Source organism: Rhipicephalus sanguineus, chromosome 3, assembly GCF_013339695.2.
Source record: "Rhipicephalus sanguineus isolate Rsan-2018 chromosome 3, BIME_Rsan_1.4, whole genome shotgun sequence".
Taxonomy (NCBI): domain Eukaryota; kingdom Metazoa; phylum Arthropoda; class Arachnida; order Ixodida; family Ixodidae; genus Rhipicephalus; species Rhipicephalus sanguineus.
The window spans coordinates 70,580,435-70,598,449 of NC_051178.1; the positions used below are offsets into that span (position 1 = coordinate 70,580,435).

Consider the following 18,015-nt stretch of genomic DNA (forward strand, 5'->3'; position numbering starts at 1 on the left):
ACACAGGGAATGGTGATCTGTGACGATGGTGAACGGGCGGCCATAGATGTATGAGCGAAACCGCTGTACTGCAAAGACTACCGCTAGGCATTCCTGTTCGGTCACTGTGTAGTTGCGTTCAGGCTTGCTTAAAGAACGACTTGCGTACGCCACGACGTGTTCCTTGTTACCAGAGCGCTGAACGAGAACGGCGCCGAGACCGATGCCACTTGCGTCCGTGTGGATCTCCGTTGGCGACGAGGGATTGAAGTGCCGAAGTATCGGCTGTGAAGTTAACAAGCACTTCAGCTGGCGAAAAGCGGCATCACACTCGGGGCTCCACTGAAACGGGCTGTTCTTCTGGAGAAGTCTCGTCAGAGGATGAGTGACATCCGCAAACCTGGGTATGAACCGCCGGAAATACGAGCATAGCCCGATGAAGCTGCGAAGTTGTTTCACAGATTTGGGTTGCTCGAACGATTCAACGGCCGCTGTCTTCTGTGGGTCAGGTCTAATGCCATCTTTATCGACGAGATGGCCCAGCACCAATGTTTGTCGCTCGCCAAAGTGGCACTTTTTCGAATTCAGTAGAAGGCCAGCCTTTTCAATACAGGTGAGCACAACATCTAGGCGCGTGTTATGCTCCTGAAACGTGCGTCCAAATATTACGATATCATCAAGGTAACACATACAGATCTGCCATTTTAAACCACGCAAAATAGAGTCCATGAATCTCTCAAACGTCGCAGGCGCATTACATAATCCGAATGGCATTACGTTGAACTCGTACAGTCCATCAGGCGTAACGAATGCCGTCTTTTCCTTGTCAGCTGCGTGCATCGGGATTTGCCAGTAACCTGATCGTAGATCAACAGAAGAAAAGTAGGAAGCGGAATGCAGGCAATCAATGGCGTCATCGATGCGCGGCAGCGGATAAACATCTTTCTTGGTAATAGAATTCAGGCGGCGGTAGTCAACGCAGAATCTCCACGTACCATCCTTTTTCTTAACTAGAATGACGGGAGCGGCCCAGGGACTCGCCGATTCCTGAATTATCCCCTTTTCCAGCATCTCTTGGACTTGCTGGTCGATGATTTTGCGCTCTGATGGTGCCACTCGGTAAGGCTTCTGCCGTATGGGATACGCCGACTCGGTGTGGATCTGATGACGTATCCGGGACGCTGGAATTGAGGGCGTTTGGCTATCTTTACAAAAATCGAACACTTTTGAATGCTTAGAGAGAACGTCCAGCAGTGTATGACGTTCGCCTTGGCCAAGCGACTTGCTGATCATTTGTAGCAATTGGGAATCCTCTGAACCTTGCGAATCTGGGCGTCCATTCTGGTCTGTAGCATCAACAAGCGCAACCAGCGTCGTAGACGATTCAGGTTTAAATAATGCAAGTTTCATGCCGGCTGGCAAAACTGCAGGCTCCATGGAAGTGTTCATTGTCCACACACCTGCTCGTCCATCAACAACAGACACCACGCAATGGGGAATTAGAATGTTCTTCTTCAGACAGGCCAAAGGAATCGGTTCGAGTGTGGCGTCAAACATGGCACAGTTGTTACCAGAACAAGTCACAGGAACACACACGGCAGAAAACGCAGGAACGACTGTGTCCTCGGAGACGAAAAAGATGCAGTCATCACGATAGGAATTCTCTAAGAGCGCAGCTGGAAAAGTACCATGCAGGGAAAGGTGCCCACCTCTGCAGTCAACAGTTGCCCCACACTCACGCAAAAAGTCGATACCCAAAATAACGTCATGTGTAGACCGTGGAATAACCGCAAATTCTGTGCAAAATACCTTGCCACACAAGGAGACGTCCGCAGTACAAAATCCCACTGGACACAACGCGTCACCGCTCACACCACGGAATGTCACACCAGGGCTCAGGCAAAACATCACTTTAGGTCCGAGAAGGTTCTTAAAATTTACACTCATCACAGAGATCGTCGCGCCTGTATCTACAAGTGCCATAGTAGGTACCGTATCAACAAGTACGTGAACTCTGTTCTTCAACATAAACGCTGACGGGGGTATATCTGTAGATAGCGCCTGGTATCTCGCGGCCTCACCCCCATTGGCCGCACCGACTAGTTTTCCGGCGGCGGTGACCGCGTGCGTCGCCGTGGCGACGGTGATTGCGGAGCTCGTGGAGCTGGTGGCGGCGTCAAACTTCGATCAGAAGCCGGCGAGGGGTAGCGGAATCCGGTTGGTGCGCGTGGTGGCCGTGGCGTGTAGACTGGACGGTCGAAAGGCTGAGAAGGCTGTCGCTGGTATGGGCTGCGGTGGTTGCAAAAACGTGCGATGTGACCCGGGACGCCACAGTTGTAGCACACCGGATGTGGTCGAGATACAGGCGGCTGCTCAGAGTAACCACTCCTCTCAGAAGGCATGGAATAGTAGTGCCGCTCTTCAGGGGCACCGTAGCCAAGCGACGTTCGTTGACGGTAACCAGGCGAGCGGAAACGCCGTCCGTAATTGGGTGGTGTGCGATGTGAGAACCCAGACTGCCGTGTGCCTCGGTATTCATCGGGATCAGCTGCGTTGACCGATGGCTGCCATGGAGCAAGAGTAGCCGGAGTTCGCGCATGCTCTGGTTCTCTTGCATAGGCCTCCTGAAAGTTGTTGGGGTGATGAGATGTTTGCTGACATCGAAGCAGCTCTTCTCTGACAATCTGCCGTATTGTGAAGGCAAGGTCGTTGGGCGACACTGTTTCGACGCTAGCCACAGTTGGGACGTTAGACAAGCGGCCGAATTTCGGAGAGATCCGTCGCATCTTCAGCGATTCAAAGGTACGGCAGTGCTTCATCACGTCAGACACGGAGTTCAGGCTTTCCTTTCCAATTAAGAAATTGTACACGTCTTCGGCTATACCCTTAAGAACGTGTCCAACCTTGTCTTCTTCAGACATCCGAGCATTGACTATCTTGCACAGCTTCAAGATTTCTTCAATGTATGTCGTGCATGTCTCTCCTGGAAGCTGTGCCCTCTGAGCCAATGTCTGCTCCGCGCGCTTCTTCTTTGCGTCAGAATCACCGAAGCACTTCTGCACTTCTTCGACAAAACGGTCCCAAGTCGTAAACATGTCCTCGTGGTTCTCGTACCACATGAGAGCGGTGTCAGTTAGCGAAAACACAACATGCCTGAGCTGTGCTTCCGAGTCCCAGCCGTTGCTCCTGCTCACCCGCTTATAGTTCTTGAGCCACACGTCGACGTCTTCTTCTGAGGTTCCGCCGAAGTTTGGTGGCACTCGGTAGTAGGGCACGGAACCCGTCGGAGTTGGCGTCGAAGCAGCAGAGGTCTGCTCTTGGGACATTTCGATTGGCGAAGGCGGGAGTCCGGCAAGGCGGCGGCTGCGGCGAAGTTCAGGTAGTGAAGCTTCCGTTGTTGGGTTCGTCTTACCCAGCACCACCCACCAATCTGTTACGTACTCTGGAGTAGCGTAAGGGGGTTTTTAATGGGCACAGAGACCGCGGAAATCGTAGGAGCTACGTCGTCGTCCTCTTTCTCTACCCGCGCTTCCCTTGTTTTTCACCGACAGTGACACTTCGTATCAATATGTTTAATCTTAATATCACACGCATCACAACATATTCTGTTTGCTACAAGCTAGAGAGCATGAGGAACTCCTCTGGCCAGTATCGGCTCCAAAAACGCCCTTTAAGGGAAGTATGTGGTAAAAAGTGAATTGCGCGCTTGCTTCGTTAAAGATATAATATAATAACAGCGCGTTTCTTAAATCTGCCTTGCATTTTCTTAAGCATTTCCTGAAGCATTTTTCTGAATTATTTTTTCTTTGGGACTTTTATATATATATGCATACTTATACATATGCGGAGCATCACGGCGGCGACGGCGAGGGCAAAAACCAGCCGAGATTGCGCATATAATTGTTATCACAATAAAATGACTTAATCGAATAAAGTTCGAAGAAACTAAATTCCCCACTACGCAGAACAACAGATACGCACACTTACACACATATCTCTCTTCTTTTTAGTATTAATTAGAACTAACAGACAATAATGCCAAGGAAAGTACAGAAGATGTTATTTGTAATAATTGGAATGTAAATGTGAAGAAAGTAAAGTGGACGAAAAGATAACTTGCCGCCGACGGGGAGCAAACCTGCGACCTTCGAATAACACGTCCGATGCTCTACCACTGAGCTACGGCGGCGGTCATCCCCCCGTCCCCTTTATAGGGTATGTGCAGTTAAACTTAGGAGTGTTAGTCAGCGCCGATCGCAGCCATGGCGGCGAGTGTGGAACACTCTTTGTCCTGGCAGAAAGGCAACAACATATATATATATATATATATATATATATATATATATATATATATATATATATATATATACCGGACTCAGCGCGCGAGCGGGAAGAGCCAAAGAGGACGACCCATTAGAAGGCTATAGAGAGCGCAACCCATTACTCCTCTCAGAGGCTTCGCTACAAACCTAAAATATTTTATACATGTTGTCCGGCTCAGGTGTATAAAGAGCGTTACCACTGCAAGCCAAGGAAACAAATAACGTACCTTTTGCGATACCTCACGATCGTGTCAGTGCTTGTCTAACATTATTCGTCTTTACTTTGAAGATTACGTCAATAATTTATTTTTACGTTTCATTATCTTGCGGCAAGTTTTCGTCACCCAGTGTATCTTATTTTTGTGCGTATGCCTATGTTGCTTGTACAGAAAGCACTTCTCGTAAATTCTGTCCACGTTTTCGTAGAAAGAAATATAACTGACCTGTCGTTGCTGCTCACGAAGTAGGTCTGAACAATCAGTTAATAATACCTCATTGCTAAATGTAGCCAATGTTCATTCATTAACATCTTGAATAAGCACTGGTTCTTCTGGTTGCTACTGTGCATGAACGACTGTTTCGTTCATTAACAGAATTACGAGAAGATGGTCACTAAAGAGAGCTCTCAGTACTCCAAAGAATTCATAGCTTCTTTCTTTGTAATAAACACAATGATTAATATCACGTTGTTCTTTTTTCAATGCAAGTGGGAATAGTACCGTGGTAATACTCACAAAGCCACTGTATTCATTTACTTGGCACAGTTTAAGCTGTGGTTAGGACGACTTAGAAAGAATGATATTTACATCCTTTAAATTACCGGGAAGGACTAGGTGAAAACCGGTGTCGCCAGCCCAACATAAAGTACGCATCTAAGAATTCTAGGATGCCAATAAAAACTTGATCATCATTACCGTCGTCATCTATATTACAGCTTACGCTTGTTCATTCATTCACATTTTCATCAGAATTTATTCAAGACAATATTACAAATTTTTTTCGCGAGACATAGTAAAAGGCCAGGAAGGTGCCTGACTATAGGCTATGTCACGCAGACAGCAGCCCAAGCACTGATTTTATATTATCAGCTACACCGCATGGTGCAGTGAACAATACTGCAAAGGTGCATAAAAAAAGATACGCCAGAAACCAGCAATTGTGTGCTCTTCAGAGGAACAGAGTGAAGCAAAAATACGGCAGATCCCACGTACCGTGGGAATCGATGTTATGCGAAGCTTGAGCGGGAAAGTGACTGTGGCGTAAGTTTTCACATTGAGCAAAATAGGACGTAATGACGCAAGAGAAATGTGCAAACCGAACACGCACACAATGTCGCAGTGTCGCACATATGTTATATAACCAGTTGTTTACAGTTGCGCAACGATGACAACAACAACATGGGTGTTATCAACACCAGACGCGGTAAGCTGATATGTAGTGCTTACATTCTTCATCACCGGATAGCACGAATTCAAACAGGAGCAAAGAAGGAACAGAAATTTACAGGACTGGCACTTTTCTCAACTAAGCTTGATTGAGAAAATTTCTCTCTATATATACACAGCCGAGTGGCATAGCGCAGGCGCACTGCACGTACGTTACAGTTACAGTCGCAGTTGTTAAAGTTGTTATGCTTGTACTTGTCCGTTTTGACGAACAACGCACGCACGTTTCACGAACTCTTGTGAATGTGGGGAAGGGGTTCTTGACAGTTCATGAACAAGGTCATCCTCACCGTGATCAGTGAGTACCAGCAGCTGGACAGGACTTGTTATCGATTGCGTTCGTGATCACGGCTAGGAGGGGCTAAGTGTAGTGAAGTGCAAGGTATAGTACAGCTGGTGGAAATCGTGGATGCCTCTTACGAAGAAACGATCTATGATGCCTCCTGTCCTAGACCTGGCAACGAGGTCTTCTGATGCCCTGTTCACATCCAAGCAGTGCAAGAAGCAGGTGTTGTTGGCTTTTGATAAATGGATATTGAAGTCACCGGTAATCATGAGTGGCATGGTCCCCTCGGCACAGTTACTGTAGGAGACACTGACCCCGGTTTTTGCGTGTTCTATCTTCAACTCCATCACTTTACTTGCGTCCGCCGCGGTGGTGTAGCGGTTACGGTGCTCGGCTGTTGAACCGAAGGTCGCGGGTTCGATCCCGGCCGCAGTGGTTGCATTTCGATGGAGGCGAAATGCTAAAGGCATGTGTACTGTGCTGTGTCAATGCACGTTAAAGAACACTAGTGAGCACTGGTTAAATACTGGCTAAAGAACACTGGAACAATGGTGAAAATTTCTGGAGCCCTCCACTACGGCGTCTGTCATAATGATATCTTGATTTTGGGATGTAAAACGCCAATTCTTACTATTATCACTTTCCTTGCGTGTCAATGTGTATGTTCGCGGTTAGTGTGTTGATTGAGACTCAACACCTGTGGCACATACCCGGATAACATGAACACTGATATGCTGGTCTCTGCCACACGTGACTGAGAGAAAGGGTTTCATGACGTAAGCGACAGGTATTTTGCGTTATTCATGTCATGACCAGTGAATCATGTTCTCCATTAACTGATCCTCTGCTATGCGAATTTTGGTATATTACAACCCAATGGAGACGACCGGGAGAGCGCCCAGACGTAGGCGTCTAGATAGATAGATAGATAGATAGATAGATAGATAGATAGATAGATAGATAGATAGATAGATAGATAGATAGATAGATAGATAGATAGATAGATAGAAACGGCCGAAGTACCTGAAGTTCGCTAAGAAATGCTTCGCATTTAAAAAAGAAAACTAACAATATTGTTACGCGGAGATGAAAGTACTGACTCAGGAGGAACCCACACCACATCCACTCAACAATGTCGTCTTCGTTACCTTGCTCCCAGACGCCTTTTAGGATATAGCTCACTATACACGGTTGCCACCATTGAAAACCACGCAACAGTATTATACATGATGAATGAAAATAGGGCGAAAAAAAAGCGTAGGACGAGACCAAGAGGGCTACAGCACAAGCGCGAAGAGGGAGTGGCAAGAGAGTTGTGTATCAGATGCCTTTCACTTGCGGTAAATGCTATGTAGGACAGTCAGGCCGCTGTCTGAACGCCCGCCTGCAACGTCACCGTCTATCTGTGAAAGGTCGGCCTTCGCCAAATTTGTCCCTTGCACTGCCGTGAGTGTAGGTGTACTGCTCTCCTGTCTGATGCCAAAGGGCTCGCACGTCATAGGGACCAGGCATTAATGAGAACTAACAGACAATATCGCCAGAGAAAGTATAGGAGATGTTCTTTGGTAGCAATTAGAATATAAATGTCAAGAAAGTAAAGTGGACGAAAACATTTCCTCTGATATTCAATATCTCTGAAAAACTTTAATAGAAATAGCAAAAGTAAATAATTAATAATTTTGTTCAATTAAGAAATGTTATTTATGTTCAAGGGCTTCGTTCTCGCAAACGCAGCAGCGTCTAGGATACAGTCTATTGTTTGTATAACCAGGCATACACGACATTTACGCAAAAGAGGCTTTTTGACAGCCGGAGAGGCGCAACACCGTCGTCTTGCGTGGTGCGAAAGTGAAAAGGAGGAAAAAATCACAGCATATCCACGGAGTGAATGATGATGAGTGGGCGAAGCTGCGGAGGTTCATCGGTAAACCGTGAATCTTAGGTGAATTCTGCCCAGTACATCATCACCGACGTGAGATCGGGCGCGTTTATACTAAAGGTTAGATGAGAGTTATGACGACTTGCAGCTCACTTTAATTTTACATGTACGCTGTGAATTTTCATTGTTTAGAAAACCATTGCTTTAGAAAACAACTGGCGTATTTCGTTAAGCAGCTGGCGTCTTTTCGTTTTGCTTTAGAAACATCTGGCGTCTTTTCGTTTTGCTTTTAGAAAACATCTGGCGTCTTTCGTTGGTTTATTTCATCAATCAACGGCGTTTTGAACAAAATTTTTATTGTTTAATCACGCACAGGAGAAATCCCACCAGGCACTACCTTGGAGGTAAACAATGGCTGCTAATGGGAATGAGAGACAGAAGAAGTCGGCTTTTACCTAACACTTACACTTCTACTTCTACTAACGTTTCCTAGTGGAACATGCCAATGGCTGCTAATGGGGAATGAGAGACAGAAGAAGTCAGCTTTTAGTTAACGCGCACGCTGCTAATTTTTTATTGTTCAACAACGCACAGGGGAAATATCCCACCGGCACCACCTTGGAGGTCAAGATCTGATACTAGCGTTAAGACTGGTTACGCACTACGACGGGGACGAACGGGTGCCGCTTTAAGGAGCTTCGCCCCTAAAAAAGCACTGCGAAACCACTACCCACGTTGCGATGGCGCGTTACGCGCGCGCGAGGTATGAACAGATGTCACTGGTTTGAGTATAAAGCTCGGCTGGACGCAAGACGAAACCAGCAGAAGAGATTCGCTTTCACCAAGGCGTTGCTTTGAGGATACCAACTCTGCTGTTTGCGTTAGAGATCTTCACGTAATTCCAGATGCTTCTAGAGGTGAGCTAGCTCACTATCATTTTCTTTTGAATCTAAAAAAGTCACTCAAGGCAGTCGCTTGCAGGAGCGGAACTTCATTCTCGAAATATCTTGATATGACATGTCGTTAACTTAAGCGCATTTTTGTCCATTTTGTGCTGCTATTCTAAGATGCGTGCCAATAGTTGACCGTCTCTATTTTCTCAAGCACACGTGTCGCCGGTTCTGGAGGGACGCACATGGCGAACCCAGACTGAGCATCAAAATTAACTCTCAAATTAGTGGTCCGTAGGCCCCGAACAAACTAAGGGGGATTACTGAGCGTCAGGCTAAGCGATTGCCTTTACCTCGTGTGCAGTGTGCACATAACAATTGCTCTCTGAGCGCACATATTGTGGAAGCGGCAGCTGCGATCGAGCCGATGGCAGAAAATGACGAGTGGACGCTTGCGATCGCGGTACACAGTGTAGAATATGCCACGCTGCTCCATCGATTAAAAAACTAGAACTTCCCGCAATATATTACAAATTGGTTGTATCAGTTTCTAAACAATAGGAAATTTTATTGTTTTCAACGTGACCTATCTTCCGCAAAATATAATCAGTCCAGAGTGGTTCCTCAAGGTACCGTTCTCTATCCTGTTTCATTCGATATTTTATTAAGCTAAGTTCCGTTGCACAATAAAGTTCAAATGTACAGGTCGGTCCACTGTTAGAGGGAACACGCGAGCGCGTGGCTGCCGCTTCGCGAAGCGCCATGCACAAGAAGCGGCGAAACCTAAGCGCATGTGCAAAACGACGCAGAGGAGGTGCATGCCGCGCGTCGTCTGCTACTGAAACGCCCCTTCAATTTGCCCGAGCGTGGCCACGCTGTCGCGGCCCTGCCGAGCAATCGCACGTTATGAGGCGTGCGAACAGTTTGAATTTCTATTGATGAATCCCAGCATCGAAGGATAGGTCTGCTCGGCCTCAGGTCTGAGCTAGTTGGTTCATGGTTGCAACAGGAGAAGAATGTAAAACATTTGACGGAACACGAGACGAAGAAGCGATGACAACAGCACTGTTCTCCTGTAGAGCGCTGTTGTCGTCCGTTCTTCTTGTGTTCCTTCACGTTTTCTGCCCTCTTTCTTCCTCTGAAGAATGAGGACTGTGGTGCAAGTTAACGGAGACTTGAAGCGCCACAAGGCCGACAGTACGAATGTATTTAGTCTTGTTTATATTTCTTGTTCGTGGAAATTTCGAATATTGTGATCTCTATTTTGCATGTCATGTTACAAATACCAATGCATCCCTCAAACATTTTGCACGGCTCACCACTCCCAATTACACGCGCACGACCGCGCTGCCACGTCCTTGCCGCGCAATTGAACGGTTCTTGATGGGCGATTGCACAAGGTTGCGGGATCGAATCCCGGTCGCGCAGGCCGCATTTTCGTTGGAGGCGAAAACACTCGAGGAGCGTGTACTTAGATTTAGGTGCGCGTTATAGAACACCAGGAGGTAGAAATTTCGGGAGCCCTCCACTACGGCGTCTCTCATAACCATATGGTTTTAGGACGTTAAGCCCCAATTTTATTACTTTTATGGGTGATTCCACGATTGGACGGCAGAGCCCTGACAGCGCGGCCGCGCGCGAGCTATGGAAGGGGCGTTTCAGTCGCAGACGACATAGGGCACGTACCGCCTCTGCGTATGTTTGCGCATGCGTTTGGGTTTCGCCAGTTGCTGTGCATGGCGCTACGCGGAGCGTGAGGCACGCGCTCGCGTGTTCCCTGTAACAGTGGACCGAGCTGTACGTATGTGCAGATGACATTGCGTTCTCCTCTTGTCTATGTGATATTCACTCATTGCATGCAGCATTACATTGATAATTAGGAGAATTAGAAATGTGGTTTGAACAGGTTCAATGGCCCCCAACGTTAGCAGAAGTTCCGTGATGCTTTTTCTTTTGAATGCTCGCATGAGCATTTCACTTCAGTATCGTCAAGAAATAATTCCACAAAACGACCGCGCCAAACATTTAAATGTATTTTATGATGAAAAACTAAATTGGCGAAGTCACATTCAGCATGTAAAACCTAAGGCAACACGCGCTGTTGGAATGATTCGTAAACTTGGTCGACACCCCACTGGCCTACGCAGGGACAATGTTATTATGATTTGCCGTGTCTATGTTGGTCCGATTCTAGAATTTGAGTTGCATTTTGTTATCTCGGGGTTAGAATACAGAATTAATCCACCGGTTTTTCAGAGCGAGAAGCCCTTCGTAGTTGTCTCGGGGTACCAAAATTTACTGCGGGCAGTCATGAAGAAGTAAGAAGAAGCACGAATCGCCCATCTAGCTTGCGGATTCCGCATTCTTACAGTCAAAGCATATTTAAAACTTTACGCATCTTCACTAAGACGATTACAGTTCCTATGCTTTTCTGAATCGACATCATTTTACAGCGAAAGCTGTTATGAGATCATTTCACCGGCCGTTTTTGGCGCCGTAGTTGTCCGCCGCTGCCGCCGCCGCCGCCGGTGTCCGTAACCAGTATCGCTCGAAATAAGAAAAAAAAAGGAAATAAGAAAACATTTCCGGGATGGAACGAGGTTCCAACCTGGGCCCTCTGCGTGGGAGCCCAGTATTCAACCTCTGAGCCATGCCGGTGCTTGAAATTGCTTTGCAAAAAGGTCCTATACAGGCTTCACGTCGGGAAGGAACCACACTAGCATATGCAATATAGCGTGGTTGAATAGTAAAATAAGCAACAAGCGTCGCACAACGCGAATTCTGTAACCAGGCGTCACACAATGCGAATTGCGCAATGAGTAGGTTGTTGAATGCTTCCAACCTATTACAAAGGGCTCTGCCATAATTCTTCATCGTCATCAGGCACAGCATCAACAAAGTGCACATAATGCCTTACATGCGTTTAGCAGGTAATAATGCTCTCCATAGAATGACGAAAAATGGCACAGTGCCTGCTGCCCTACTTCTCAAAAATTACAATGATTTATAGCGTAGCGGGTTCCTCGCAAGTCCACTTGTATTGATTCCCAAGGAAGCCCATAAGCGCATGATCCACTTCCTCGGCGTCTCAGTAAAATTACGATGATTTATAGCGTAGTGGGTTCCTCGCAAGTGAACTTGTATTGGTTGCCAAGGAAGCCCATAAGCGCATGATCCATTTCCTCGGGGTCTCAGTGAAGTTCTTCGCCCCCCCCCCCGTCTCTCTCCCACGTCAACGTATGTTATACAGCATGACGGGAGAAGGAAATAGCGACCGGGCGTCACCCAATGCAAATTACATAACTGGTGGGCCGTTTAAAGCTTCCAACCCATTACAAAGGGCTGAGCCATAATTCTTCATCGTCATCAGTCGTCGCGTCAACAAAGTGCACATAATGCCTTACAGGCCTGTAGCTGGTGCCTCGCTTCTCCGCAGAATGACAAATATAGGCTTAGAAGGTGCTTCCCAACTTCAGAGAAATTGTGATTTATGGCGTAGTGGGTACCTTTCTAGTGTACTTGTATTGTCGCCCCAAGAGAGCTTAAAACGGGCTCTAGAAACGCCGCTCTTCCAGCTTTCGCTGTGACTGTGCTGCGGTTTCAGCGCAGGCCTGGCGTTTTTTACTGAGCCTTCGTCTCGGGTATATAAGCCTCAAGCTTTTTGTGCCAGATCAGCTAGAATCGCTAAATGTTGACATACGCGACATCGTTTCAAATGACTCATTGGCGAAAACTAAAATTCAATTTTATTATGTATTCTGGTGTAATTCCAAAGAACTATCCTTCTAGATGTTTAATAGGCTTGTTAGAAAACCACTTATTTCAGTTGGGAATTGATAACGTAAGTGATACTGGTACATATATTAGTGAAGATAAAGTAGGAGTAGGCATTTTCTCAGTCTTTAAAATTCGTTTAGCCCTTCGAAAACTTTCAGTAAATGATTCGACAGTTGTTTTAGTAACTGATTCGCTGTCCGTATGTACATCTCTCACGTAAGCTTCTCCTTCCAAGTCTTCTGGTATGAATACATTATCACCATTAATACCTAAAAATTTGCGTACAATGCGATTGGTATGGGGGCCTGGTCATCGTGGCATATTTCTAAACGAGATGTCTGATGCTCTCGCGCTGTGGTCCCTCGATGATCCTGTATTGTCCATTGTGCCTGATGTAGCTTTGATTACTGAATCCAGATTCCGCAAATCCATATTCCTTACTCCAAGATTCCATAAAAATTCAATTACCAGTTCAAGAATATGGTCATCTTTGTTTTCCTTGGGATAACAAATGATGTCCGACTCGCAAATTAGAAGTGCCTTTTACAAAATTTCGATGGCTTATATCTCCTCCTAATCTTTATTTATACAGGTCTGTTTTGGTGCCATCTCCACTACGCTTTTACTTTCAAGAGCCTGAAAACATCGATCATATTTTACTAACTTTCCGTCGTGTCACTAGCCATAGGGAAAAGCATTTCGAAATTTTATTCAGAAATTCAAGAGTTACTCTTAGTTCTGAAAATATGCTTTCCTTTGGTGCATCTTATCTAGGCCACAGCAACAGGAACGTCTGCCTAGCCGTATGTGAATTTCTTGGCGACACAAAAAGAATGCCGTGTTCATTCGTTCTCAATCAAAATTTGTACTTCGGACTTCCTCTCATTAATTGACTATATTCTACAGTATTGTTCTATATTTATATTATCGGTACATAAAGTAATAAATGTTAAATTTTTCTATATACCCTTGGCGACCGAATACTTCCTCTTCCTTCGTCTCAATTCTAACCTTCACCCCTTATATTACCGCGATAGCGTAAAGAGCTCGTTCCACAAAAATTGCGGTGTCGGCGTAGTTTGTTGTGAGCGAAAAAGCATCATCTTGTCCGTGACCAAAATATCCACAAAGATGCAAGTAAAATAAATAGTAAAAAATCGTAGGTTCGCGTGAGAATCGAACCCAGGCCGTTTGCGTGGCAAGTAGGTGTTCTACCACAGAGCCACACCATTTTTTCTTTATTACTCTACAGAGCCACTCCACTGCTTGGAAGTGCAATTAAATTAACTATTGCTTCTTCGGCTTACTGGGAGCGCGGTACACACAACTGACGAAGGAAGAACCACAGAACACGAGCGCTCAAGTATGAAGTATGAATTACCAACTAGCCCACATTTCAATACTTTTGTAACTTAAGCATCCTGTGTACAGGTGTCACAGTACGAGATGTAATATCGCAGCAAAACGGGGTACAAGCATACATTGCCATCAGGCGTCACACCATGTCAGTTGCATAACGAGTAGGTGGTTTAACGCTGGCCACCCATTACAAAAGGCACACACATTACTGCGCGTACTCCCTTACGTACACGTAGTGGGTGCATCGCAACTTCGAAAAAGTATAACGCGCGTAATTGCTGCTGGTTTAAAGCATGCCACCCATTACGAAGGGCATACACATTAGTGCGCCCCTTTTAGGGGCAAAGCTCCTTATAGCGGCACCCGTTCGTCCCGTCGTTGTGTGTAACCAGTCTTAAAAACGGAGGGGCCGTGCACACATGAAGACTCCCTAAAGACAATGCGCTGCGACAGTACGTGATATGTATCGCCCTCTCCTCTCCTACGCTTCCCCCTCTTTCTCCTCTCCTACGGTCCCCCCCCCCCCGTATCTTGCCCTGCGGCGCAGCGGCGCCGACGCAGGCAGCGTCGAGAGGCAGCGTCGCGGCAGCGTCTTGATTGAAAAAACCACCCGCTCGCGCTGCACAACCGTTCACTGACCACCCCGTATATATAGGCACTGGATTTTGACCTCCAAGGTAGTGCGTGTGTGTGATTTCTCCTGTGCGGGATTAAACAATGAAAATTCACAGCGTACATGTAAAATTAAAGTGAGCTGCAAGTCGTCATAACTCTCATCGAACCTTTAGTATAAACGCGCCCGATCTCACGTCGGTGATGATGTACTGGGCAGAATTCACGGAAGATTCACGGTTTACCGATGAACCTCCGCAGCTTCGCCCACTCATCATCATTCACTCCGTGGATATGCTGTGATTTTTCTCTTTCCGAGGTGTGTGTGTGTGTGTGTGTGTGTGTGTGTGTGTGTGTGTGTGTGTGTGTGTGTGTGTGTGTGTGTGTGTGTGTGTGTGTGTGTGTGTGTGTGTGTGTGTGTGTGTGTGTGTGTGTGTGTGTGTGTGTGTGCAACTGTGAGCACAATCTTCGTTTTCATCACATATAGCGTTTCCAGCTGTCCAAATTAGAAGTCTTGATTACGCATGTACCACATCGGTGGTGTCAAGACTGTTGACACTTCAACACGCTACTCAATACATCGCTAGTTTCCCATTGGTAGTATGACATCAAGAACATTATATGTGTACCTAAGGATCAATGCGCCTCCTTAAGTACAATTTAATATTAGCATCCGCGCTTTTCACAAATACATTATGACCCCTATACCTAATTGCTTTCTATGTATGACGATGGTGTCGCAGTGGCAGGAGTCTTACGGCATGGACTTTCCTTCTCCGCTAGACGTCTCACAAAGGCAGTTCATCAACCTGAAATGAAGGGTTAAGAATACTTAGCTCTTATTGCGTGAAATTATTAGTTCGCACCTCAAGGTAGTTAATACAGATCATCTCTTATCGTTCAGTCCCCCTCCCCTAAAATAAATCCTCAAATGTAACTATAAATAGCATGCTGAACGTTATCAATGCTGTGATCGCGCATTGAGTCTTGCTGTGTTCATCACCCAGAATCGTCACGGTGCTCACCGTGCAATGAGGTTTGTTGCGTCATAATTGTTTCCCTCTTCAATATTTCTCGCAGCCATCTCAGCCCTACAGCTTCGGCTATGACAATGTGGACGCGTTTGGTTATCGGCAGTTCCGCAGCGAGCAGGGCGATTCCAACAATGCCAAAACCAGTTCGTACGGCTATCGAGATATGAGTGGCCTCTACCGGAGGGTGAACTATGTGGCCGACGCGTACGGCTTCCATGCCACCGTGGACACCAACGAGCCGGGCACCGCTCCTGGTGCTAGCGCCGGCGTAGTCTTCAATGCTGCACCTGTCGTTCAACCGTTTTCGTCTGGAGGGGCACAGAGTGGTGCACGTACAGGCTTTGCCGCTACGGCAGTGGCACCTTACAACGTTGGCGCTACAATGGTTATGGCAGACGCGAATACAATTCTGCTAGTGCTGCAGGAGCGTATAGGTACGCTCCGAATGGACGCCAGGTATACGCTGCCAGGGATCCAGCACTGGTTGGAACCACCTATGGTGGCCAGCTCCCTTACGGTTACGGTGCTGCCAGCTACGGGCCCGGTGTCTATGAAGCGCTTGATGGATACGGAAGTGTGGCTGCACATCATGGTTTCCGTCGTCGTTAATGAATTCTTTCGTTCTAGAGAAGCATACAAAAAAAACGCCAGGCCTGCGCTGAAATCGCAGCACAGTCACAGCGAAAGCTGGAAGAGCGGCGTTTCTAGAGCCCCTTGTAAGCTCTCTTAGGGCTACAATATAAGTACACTAGAAAGGTACCCACTACGCCATAAATCACAATTTTTGTGAAGTTGGGAAGCACCTACTAAGCCATTATTCGTCATTTTATGGAGAAGCGAGGCACCAGCTACAGGTCTGTAAGGCATTATGTGCACTTTGTTGACGCGACGACTGATGACGATGAAGAATTATGGCTCAGTCCTTTGTAATGGTTTGGAAGCTTTAAACGGCCTACCAGTTATGTAATTTGCATTGGGTGACGCCCGGTCGCTCTTTCCCTCTCCCGTCATGCTGTATAACATACGTTGACGTGAGAGAGAGACGGGGGGGGGGCAAGAACTTTACTGAGACCCCGAGGAAATGGATCATGCGATTATGGGCTTCCTTGGCAACCAATAGAAGTGTACTTGCGAGGAAACGACTACGCTATAAACCATTGTAATTTTACTGAGACCCCGAGGAAATGGATCATGCGCTTATGGCCTTCCTTGGCAACCAATACAAGTGCACTTGCGAGGAACCCACTACGCTATAAATCATTGTAATTTTTGAGAAGTAGGGCAGCAGGCACTGTGCCATTTTTCGTCATTCTACGGAGTGCCGTGGTACCTGCTAAATGCATGTAAGGTAATATGCGCACTTTGTTGATGCTGTGCCTGATGACGACGAAGAATTATGGCAGAGCCCTTTGTAATGGGTTGGAAGCATTCAACAAGCTACTCGTTGCGCAATTCGCATTGTGTGACGCTTGGTTACAGAATTCGCGTTTGCGACGCTTGGTGCTTATTTTACTCTTCTACCACGCTTCATTACACATATTAATGTGGTTCCTTCCTGACATGAAGCCTGTATAGGACCTTTTTGCAAAGCACTTTCGAGCACCGGCATGGCTCAGAGGTTGAATACTGGGCTCCTACGCAGAGGGCCCAGGTTCGAACCTTGTTCCATCCTGAAATTTTTTCTTATTTCGTTTTTTTTCTTATTTCGAGAGATACTGGTTACGGACACCGGCGGCGGCTGCGGCGGACAATTAAGGCGCCGAAAACGGCTGGTGAATTGATCTCACAACAGGTTTCGCTGTAAAAATTATTGCATTGTTAAGATTGAATGTCTTGTCACAATGTACAACGGGAAAATAAAAAGTCCTTGAAGAGATTTAGATGAAGGGTGTCTATCAGGTTTCCTTTAGGAGAGCAAAACTTCCTCAAACGAACAATCATTTCTTAGCAAGTGGGCCTTGAAGACGGCTAGTAATTAATTCCTGTGGTTTCACGCGGCCAAACCACGATATGATTACGAGGCACGCCGTAGTGAAATGCTTCGGACATTTCGACCATATGGGGTTCTTTAACGGGCGCTTAGACCTAACTGTACAGGCATCTAGGATTTCTTTCCCATCGAAATGCGACCGCCGGAGAAGGATAGTAGTCTCGTATTAGATGTGAAGCATCTTATAGCGGAGTTCAATCCGGTGGTGGTGGTGGTGAGCGGCGTGACCACCCTTACTGCGCATGCGCAAACCCTCTCCACTTCCCCTCTCCCCTCCCTTATCCCCTCCCCCTCTGCGTAGTTGGCGCCTTCGGATAAAGCTGGCCGCGGTCACCACGCTGCTGACCTCCATGGTTTGATGACGACAGAGTAACCGGACCTACACAGCCGGCAAGAAACAACAGAACAGTGAGTTGCGCCTGTTTTCCGCCACGGTGCTCTA

General features: G+C 46.7%; 1 protein-coding gene across 1 annotated transcript; it reads left to right on the forward strand.

Annotated features, from left to right (window-relative positions):
• Nucleotides 1–8,816: 8,816 nt before the first annotated feature.
• On the forward strand, nucleotides 8,817–16,192 carry LOC119385554 (cuticle protein 10.9). Its single transcript, XM_037652971.1, has 3 exons — nucleotides 8,817–8,828; nucleotides 15,630–15,953; nucleotides 16,040–16,192. Exons 1-3 carry the CDS (start codon nucleotides 8,817–8,819, stop codon nucleotides 16,190–16,192), a joined length of 489 nt encoding a protein of 162 aa, XP_037508899.1.
• The last annotated feature ends 1,823 nt before the right edge of the window (nucleotides 16,193–18,015 follow it).

Bases quoted from the DNA above. Each gene is read 5' to 3' on its own strand.
- LOC119385554 (XM_037652971.1), top strand. The intron at 15,954-16,039 runs GTTGGCGCTACA...AATGGACGCCAG, and splicing joins CGGCAGTGGCACCTTACAAC to GTATACGCTGCCAGGGATCC.